This window comes from Condylura cristata, unplaced genomic scaffold (genome assembly GCF_000260355.1).
Source record: "Condylura cristata isolate star-nosed mole 26May11 unplaced genomic scaffold, ConCri1.0 scaffold00008, whole genome shotgun sequence".
Lineage (NCBI taxonomy): Eukaryota > Metazoa > Chordata > Mammalia > Eulipotyphla > Talpidae > Condylura > Condylura cristata.
The window spans coordinates 8,187,880-8,197,051 of NW_004567109.1; the positions used below are offsets into that span (position 1 = coordinate 8,187,880).

The following is a 9,172-nucleotide window of genomic DNA, read 5'->3' on the forward strand; positions in this document are numbered from 1 at the left end:
AGTGACTGTCAGGGTTGGTTTGACTCAGCCGTCTGGCTAGGCGGCTGTCCCCTTCCTCCCTTGCTGCTTCGTGAGCGTCCCTCCTGCACCCAGGCCTGGGCTCCTGGGTCCTGCCCAGACAGGCCCAGTTTAGAATTTCTTGCGGTATGAATACTTGGGAGTGTCTGTATTTATTTATTTATTTTTTAAGGATAAATGTTCACATCATACCCTTGAAATATCTGAAATCATGTGTTCTTTTTTTTTTTTTAAGATTTGTTTATTTATGCATATAGAACTGGGGTACAGGCCAGAGGTGCAGGGGCGGTGAGAGGATTCACCAGGGACAGAGTGGGGAATGAACAGGCAGATCAAGGGGAGCAGTGGGCGGGCCAGGAGAGGTCTGCCACGCCATGTAGGTCACCTCTGGGGCGGGGATCTAACTCATGCTGAAGTGGCTTCAGCTTCTTAGTGCTGAGCTTTAACCTGCTGCACCACCAGGGAGGGCCCAGGAGTGTCTGTATTTTAAACAAGTTCCCCCTGGTGAATCTGGTGACTAATCAGATTTGACTGAGTGAGTGGATTTGATTATCCCCAGAAGTTACAGAAGAACCGTAAATACTATTTAGGGAGCATTATCCACGTGGCTGGCTCTGTGCACGTCCGTATATGGCTTTATTTCATTTAGTCCTATGCAGCAGTTCAAGTAACAACGTATTATTGTTATTAGGCCCATTTCACAATGGAGAAGACAATGGAGGCCTGGAGAGGTGAAATAAGTTGAGCGGGTCACGGGGCTGCCTTGTTCTGACCCTAGATCTGGCTGGATTCCGCTTCTAGGAATCCATACAGGTTCCGAGTCACGTAGATACGTTGCTCATAACGGATCCGCTGTGGGAGAAGGGCCCTTCGCTCTGTCCTGTCTCCGCCTGTCCTTCTTTCTAGGACGTAGGTGAGCGTCCCCTGCTGTGGGTGTTGCTCAAAGAAACTGAGTTCTGGGGGTGGTGCCACTGAAGGCAACCCTGCTGTCTCCCTGCACGTAGCCTACCGATGTCTCCTTTTGAACTGGAGACTGAAAGAGTGTTATTGTGGCCACTTTTTCTTAATGACGCTCCCAGAGGGAGAGACTGGACACACCTTTGAAGTAAGACATAGGTGCTCTCCATGTCTCAGGCAAGACAGGGGTGCTGCGTAAACGCATACATTGCCCAACCAGCACCGGTGTGTTTCTGTGGCTTCTTTGACCCAAAGAACCGAACAGGTTTCTGTGGTCGGAACTGGGATTGCCCAAGTTCTGTGGTGGGGGTTCAAGTGACCTGAGTTAGTATTTTCCCCCACTGTCCTTGCATGTGAAGTAATCGGTTTGTCGTTTTCTGCCATTTCTCTTACACAGAGGCTTGGGCGGGTGCTCTCTGCTGCTTCTGTAAGGTTGCGTGCCACTCACCCCGCTCTGGCATTTCCTGATGCCCGAGCCCCTGTCACTGGTGGTACTTGAGCCCCTGGAGCTGGTGCATGAACTTGATGAAATCACTGAGGATGCACCTGCAATTATTTCCTTCAATTCCCATTCTATTGAGAACACAGTTTGATGTTAATTGAATATTTTTTTGAGTTGTGGTTTTTATTTATTTCTTTTTAACTACAAGGCCATTCATTAAACTAGTAAGTAAGCCATTTTCTTTGTGATATAGTTTCAGTCAAAAAATAAACTGTACAGGGCCTCCCTGGTGGCGCAAGGGGTTAAGTCTCAGCACAATGGAGTTTTCAGCAGCTACTGCTGCATGAATTCGATCCCCAGCCAGGGAGCTGACCCACATGGCGCAGCAGGCCTCTCCTGACCCGCCCGCTGCTCCCCTCAGCAGTGCATGTCAGCAGATTTGCTTGTTCTGCTCCCCACTCTGTCTCGGGTGAATCCTCTCACCCCCTGCACCACTGGCCAGCTCTTGTATGCATAAATAAATAAAATCTTAAAAAATAAATTGTACACACATATCCCTATATATGTATATATTGGGCTTTATTGAGTTATCTTTGGCTTATAACATTGTGTAGTTAAAGTGTATGATATATATATATATATCATACATATATGTATATAAATTGTATGATATATATATGTATGTATCTATCTTGTGAAAAGATCACCCCAGTCACACGAAATGACTTCATCCATCACCCCTACATAGTTACCGTTTGTGTGCACTGTGAATGTAAGATGATTTCCTTTCAGATCTATCCTTGAGGTAAATGTACAGTATCTGGAGCTGTTCTACACCTGGGCGTTAGATTCCCAGAACTCATTTATCTTGCATAACTGAAACTTTGTACCCTTTGGCCAACATCTCCCCATCTCTCCCTCCCCTCCCCCAGCACTGGCAACTGGGCTCCACACTCTGCTTCCGTGAGTCTGATTATTCTGGAGTCCACGCAGGTGAACTCATGCAGTATTTGTCTTTTGGTGACTTCGGGCAGCCTAATGTCCTCCAGGCTAACCCCTGTTGTGAGAAAGAGAATTTCCTTCCCTTTGAAGGCTGAATAATGGTGCTCTGTGCTCCTCCAGCCTTTGCCCATCTCCTTTCCAGTGAAGGAAGAACAGCCTCACCTGAAGCCTTCTGCTATCCAAAATACTGAGTTGGGATCTATTCATTCTGTTATTTATTTAATGAGTTTTTTTTTTAAAAAGATTATTTTATTTATTTATGTACACAAGAACTGGGGTACAGGCCAGTGGTGTGAAGGGTGAGAGGATTCACCAGGACAGAGTGAGGAGCAGAACAGGAAAATCTTCTGAAACACTGCTGAGGGGAGCAGTGGGCGAGTCAGGAGAGGTCTGCTGCGCCCTGTGCGTCAGCTCCCTGGCTGGGATTGAACTGGTGCTACAGTGGCTGCCAACAGCTTTGTGATAGCTTCATAGGGCTGAGACTTAACCCTTGCAACACCAGGGAGGCCCTTTTAATGAGCTTTTGATTTTAGACTCACAGGAAAGTTACAAAGATATTACAGAGTTCTCATGTAAGAACCATATATCTCTACCCCAATATTTTCCTGTCTTCACATTGGTATATAACCTTGGTACATTTGTTAAGAGTAAGAAACCAACGCTGGTACATCACTGCTAAGATATTGCCCAGTTTGCCACGAACATCTCTTCTCATCCCGGAATCCAATCCAAGGTACATTTAGTGTTATTTCTTTTTGCTTACAAGTGCCATTTTACATCATTCTGTAAAATGTCATTACTTTCTGTAATGACAAATTCTTTTTTTAATAACCATGTTATATTTCCTTTTAAACCATTAAGTAGAAGCATTAAAAACAACAACAAGAATGAAACTACTGTGCAGTTATGGTCCAAATTCTCAGTTTCCTCTGGGTTGACTTCACCTGTAGGGAGCTGGTAAAGTGGTCACCAGTCAGCCTGACCTGTGTCGCTGATCATTTGAATGTATGTTTCTGTGGGGATGGCTTGTGTTTGGGGATTGAGGTTCACAATCATTCAGGGACCATTTATGGAGCATACCCCCAGAGGCCCCAGGGTGGCCTCACGAGCTCAGCGATGTTGACTACTCTTCATTATCCTCAGCCTGTTGACCGTTTGAACTTCACTGTGTGATCCTGTGGTACTAAGATGGTTCCCTTCCTCAAGCATCCTTTAGCCCTTTCTTCCCATGGTCAAAGCAGGAATGATGTCCTGAAACCCTCTTGCTGGGCTTCATGACCCTAATCTGGATCACATGACCATCCCTGGCTGCAAGGGACTCTGGGAAGGCAAGGGTCTGGCAAAGGAGATTCGTCCCAAGGGCAGGGACAGCTAACATCTGCAGAGGCTGTTCCTTAGGACAAGTATGCAAAGGATGAATAAAACCTGTCCTAACCTTCAACTCTGCGATCTGCACCTGGATGAGGATGGCTCGAGGCTGGCCAGAGTGGGGACTTCTAAATCCACACCTGGAATATCAGGTGTGATCTTCCCTGCATTCCCTGACAAATCCCTGACTCAGGTCTGTACCCTGCTCAGCAGACCCCCAAGTTAGTTTGTTGACTCAATGCACGGGAATCCTAGATTCCTTCCTCCATGTTCTGAATTCAACCAGGAAATAGGTCCCCCTTTGTAAAAATGGAATTTCAAGATGCTCCGATTGGAATATAAAGTTTGTAAGAATTGCTCCCAGCAGGGTCAAGATTCCAGATCTGATTTCTCCTGAATGTGCTCTCTATTGTCCCCACAGCCTCAGGAATCACAAGCCCACCCTTCATTCCTTTGCCACAAAGTGCTAATTGTCTAGCAAAGACTGCAAAACTTCCTCCAGCTTTTGAAACAAGGTTCCAGCAATGAACAGGTGCTGTGAGGTGACATGAGGAAGTGGCTGTGTGTAATGGGGCGGTTGGACTTCCACAACTTTCCACTGCAGGTACCCACAAAATCAAGGAGCTGGAATAACCAAATGGGGGGATGCCATCTCTGCTCCATTCTCTGCCCGGTAACCCGGGGGCTCCCAGACCTTGAGCCAGGAATGCCCCATCTGATGCAGCAAAGTGGCTCAAAGTCCAAAATCTGGAATCTATTCCTGGCTCCACCACTGCCTTGCTGTGTGAGCTTGAACAAGTTACTTAACCTTTTGTGGCTGGGCATCCCTGGCCGTAATTTACAGCAGATGCGATAACATTGTCATCGACTTTGCATGGCACATTCGAATTACATTGACGATGATTGTTTTATTGTGTTGTTGAGGACACTGCTGATGCTGAGGCTGACAAGAAAGGGGGGCAAATTCTAATGCTCAGTTTTCATAAAATCCCAAGAAAACGTAATAGAGTAAGGTGAATCTGTTCTAATCAATCCTGTCAGTGCTTTCTAGAATTCAGCATCCCTCTCTTTTTCCTCCTCCCTCTTTTCTTGACCTTCTAATGCTCTGACAGTGCCCGACCACGGGTTATCTTATGAGCACCCCAGCAGCCCTGTGACATTTGCATTATAATCTTTGTTTCATGGCTGAGAAAGCTGCGGCTCAGAGAGACTAGATCACTTGTCGGTGGGGAAGCAGCTATTCCAGCCTGTTAAGCTTGACTCCAAGGGTGCAGTGAAGAGAGGAGGGTCTGATGGGCACAGATGAGGGAGAGGGTCTCAGTTCCTCTGAATCTTTAGTCCCCTTTGCCCCTCTGACCCCACCCCCCTTACTCCCCCCCGCCCCCCAGGACCTAAGTTCTCCACCATGACCTTCCCTGGTCAGTGCTGCGCTCTGAACTGGCTTTTTCGTCCATCATCGAAGCTGGTCTCTAACACTGAACAGGCCCAAGCAACCCATTCACCTACGGGGCTCCATGATGGGCCCTAAAGGGAGACCTCAGTACATGGGGCTCCCATCTAGCAGCACTTTGAATCTTCATGAAAACCCCCCGGAAGTGTGATTTCATCCCCCACTTTACAAATGAGCAAAGTGAGGCTCAGAGAAGTTCTGTAACTTCTGGTCACACCCGGGTCAGACTCAGTGTTGAGTCCAGGCTGCTTCTCTGGTTTCTTCCCCTCACATCTCTTTGTCGCAGTGCTGCAGCTTCTGCTTACCTCCTGGCAGTAGTAGCCTCCGGTGTGCTCTGTCCCCACCCTGCCAGGGGCCAGAAGGTGGTTGGTCAGCTGGGCTTCAAAGCAGGCGGTGACAGCAGTGTCAGGACACCTTTGCCCAGGGGGACAGAGGGCACACTAGTTGGGGGCCATGTGCCCACATAGCTCCTGCAGAGGAGGCTGGGACTGGCTGGTGAAGCCTGCAGGAAAGCCATCCCAGTTTTCCTGTTCTCTTTAGAGAGGCTCTGGTCTCTCTGAACAGCTGACCCCTGGAATTCACACTCCTGAGGGCTCCTGTGTGAGCCCTCAAGTAGACACCAATGTCACGACTGCTTCTGAAATGTACACAGAGATGGCAGCGTGATGGGGCAGAGGGGGCCTTGGATTCATTCCCCAGGAGCTCTGGCTATGACTGGCTGTGCAACCCAGGGCAGGTGAATTTGCCTCTCTGATCCTCAGTCTCCTCAACAGCATGATGGTTGAACTTCTACTTCATAAGGTTGTTATGGATTCAGCCAGATAATGCATGTGAAGCATTAACTGCAGTGCTTGGCATTTTAAGCGCTGGATGAACACCCACCCACTATTGTTTCGGTAAAAGTGGAGACCTGGTGGAGGGACTTTTTGGTGGAGGGTCCAGGAAGGAGGTGGAATGGAGTGGAGGTGAGTGGGGAGAGAATGTTCTTTCCCTCCTACTGGCAACCACCCCAAAGTCCACATGCCCGAGGCCAGCTCGGGAAATGCCAAACAATTCCTGTCGTTTATGCATCCTGGGGGACAGGGCGTTCTTCAGGCCACTTGACCTTGACTTAAGAGTGGGCACATGCATACCCACCCATCCACACTCACTCTCAGTGCCAGGAGTTAATAAGCTCAGTGGCCTGAGTGTCACAGAGTTGCCCTGGAAGAACCCTAAAAGAACAACAGCGACAGAAGGCACCAGAATTCCAGAACAGCTAATTGCAGATATGCTTATATTTTGACTTTGCTTTGAGTCCACAGGGCTTGTCAACATGTCTGTTGTCCTGGGCTCCAGGGGTCTTTAGAATAATCTGGTCCTACTAGCTCATGTTGGGGAACATGAAGCTCAGATTCAGGCAAAAGCCCTTGCCAACAACATGGAACCGCTGGGCCAGGGTTACCCTGTGTTCCAGAGAGTTTTCTCACCCCTCTCAGGCCCAGGCCAAGTCACCACACTGAGTGTCCCGTCTGCAACTGTCATCCTAGCAGGAGGAAAGTTAGGGTGGGAAAGAATAATGGATTGTGTTCAGTGAGTCCCTCTGGGGTCTCCAGGCTGCTCCCAATTGTGGGATCTACTGGGGATAATAGGGTGTCACCTGCCACCTCCACTCCCCTCATTTACACAGACCCCCCACTGGGTCCTGACAGCCCCCCAACAATCTTGGAAGGCCATCTCTGCCAGTCCTTGGAATCATCCTCTTTGAGCAGAAATGGTTGAGGGTAAACATTCGAAGTGACAGTGATCTCGGGGAACGGTGGAAATGCAGGTTTCTTGGAGAGATCGGTCGCACTTACGGGCCTCTAATCTTTATTACACACAACTAGGAATTGAGAGCAAGTAAAAAAAAAAAAGCAAAATCCAGAGAGATTTGGTTGGGTAGACAGCTGGGCCTCCGTTGGGGGGTGTCCTGCCAGCTGGGAGTCCGGTAAGTCAGGGCCGATGGCACGGAGCTGGGGAACGCTGATGGGAGCAACTCCCAGACTCACTTGCTTCCTCTCCACCTGCCCCACTCTGAGTACTGCTGGGCACCTGGCTGCGTCCGAAGTGCCTCTCCTCCACACAGGCTTTCTCCATCCCTGGGGCCATGTCACGGGAGACCCAAACCACCAGGACCTTTGGTGCAGTGCAGGGGAGGCCGGGACGGGGGAGGCCTGACCTGGGCAGCCCTGGGGTGCTATAGTCTCCGACTTCCCTGAAGGGAAGTTTGTCACAGCCAGAAGTATGTACAAACTTCTCTGAACACAGAAAACCAGACCAAAAACCGAGCAAGGAAATAAAATTAATGATATAAGTTACCAAAAAAAAAAAAAAAAAAAGACTCCTGCTTCTATTTGTTCTTCAATAAGGTCAATATTGCGACACTTTCACCAGGCCGTAGAAAGCAAAGCCAGGAACCCTGAAGGAAGAGGAGCCAGAGACCCCTTGTAGCATTCGAATAATTGGGGCCTCCTTTGCCCCCTCGTCCCCACCCACCACCAAGCAGGCTGGCCTGGGCTGGGCAGGTCTGCCGCCCAGCACAGCTCTCCGCGTGGGCTGTCTTCATCCGGGACAGTCACTCTGGCTTTGGCTGGCAGGTCCGCTGGCATTTATCTCCCAGGGGGGCCGGTCACCCCATGCGAGGTGCGGTACACGGTGTGGCGGGCTCTGTCTGGTCGGAGGGTCTCAGGCAATGGACGACACCTCGCTGTGCTTCTGCTCCCTGCAGAGGACAGTCCTGGGGGCAGGCCAGCAGCTGCCCTGGCAGCTGGAGTGGTAGCAGAAGAGGCTGGACATCAGCAAGGCCAGGGCGATGATGAGGGTGAGCACCCACCGCACGGCACCCGGGTAGATGAAGGGCAGGATGAGCATGATGAGCAAGACCAGGAGGAGCAGGTGGGCTGCCAGGCCCCGTGCCGCCATGCGGTTGGCGCTCGCTGGGTCCTGCCCATCCTCTCCCGCCACGCCGGGGTGCCCTGCTGCCTGGGTGGCGGGGTCCCCCAGCCCCTGGGGACAGAGTCGCACCTCTGGGTGTGACCAGGTCAGCCACCCCACCACAGCCTCCTGGTCACGCAGGCTGCAGATGAGACCCCCGGGGACAGCGGTGGCCTTGCGGCACAGCGGGCAGCTGATGGACCAGGTGTCGCTCTGCACGCACAGCAGGAGCTTCAGGCAGACGGCACAGAAGGCGTGCTGGCAGCTCAGCAGCTTGGGCGGCCGGGCACTGCCGTAGGGCTCCCGGCACACCAGGCATTCCAGGTCTCCCTCGGAGAGGCCACGCAGGCCTGTGGTGGCGGCCACGGGGCTGGGCTGGGGCCAGGGTGGAGCTGGCTGCCGTGGGACCCCAGCACTGGCCATGGTGGGCACAGAACCAGTGGGACGCTGCAGCTCTCGGGGTGTCAGCTGGGACCCCGGGGCCTGGATGCGGTCTGACCTTAGGGCTGGGAGTCTCGAGCGTGGCTTTCCTCCTGGCCTGTTGTCTGGTCCCCCTCTCCTGCGCTGCTCCACTTGTTTCTGGGCTTGCATCGCCCTTTCAGTTATTATTATTTCTTGCCTTGAAGTTAATCAGTAACTTGTGGGCTGGGAGACTTTGAATTGCCTGATAGAAGGGCCCAAGGGGGCAGGGCCTCGGCGGAGTCAGGACTTTCCTGTTGGGGCTACGTGCCTCATGGGTGCCCACAGGACCTGAGCTTTGGGATGTGTTATAGGGCCCAACCACACCCCCAGCCCGGCTAGGAAGCTTTCACAGTGCAGATTGCTAGATCCCAAAGTCAGACATGGAGTTTGCAGGTCTGGGTGGGAGCTGAGAATCTACCTGCATCGTTAAGAAACATCTTCACAATCTGAGCACAGGCAAACTGGCCACCCCTCTGAGAAACACTGCCATCGGGGGGGTCTCGGACAAAGCTGGCTGG

At 51.2% G+C, this 9,172-nt stretch overlaps 1 protein-coding gene across 1 annotated transcript; it reads right to left on the reverse strand.

Moving 5' to 3' along the window:
• Window positions 1-7,943: 7,943 nt before the first annotated feature.
• On the reverse strand, window positions 7,944-8,783 carry RNF186 (ring finger protein 186). Its single transcript, XM_004679361.1, has one exon. It carries the CDS (start codon window positions 8,781-8,783, stop codon window positions 7,944-7,946), a length of 840 nt encoding a protein of 279 aa, XP_004679418.1.
• Window positions 8,784-9,172: the final 389 nt, after the last annotated feature.

Excerpts from the sequence above, each read along its gene's own strand:
- RNF186 (XM_004679361.1), bottom strand. The coding sequence starts at position 8,783 with ATGCAAGCCCAGAAACAAGTGGAGCAGCGCAGGAGAGGGGGACCAGAC.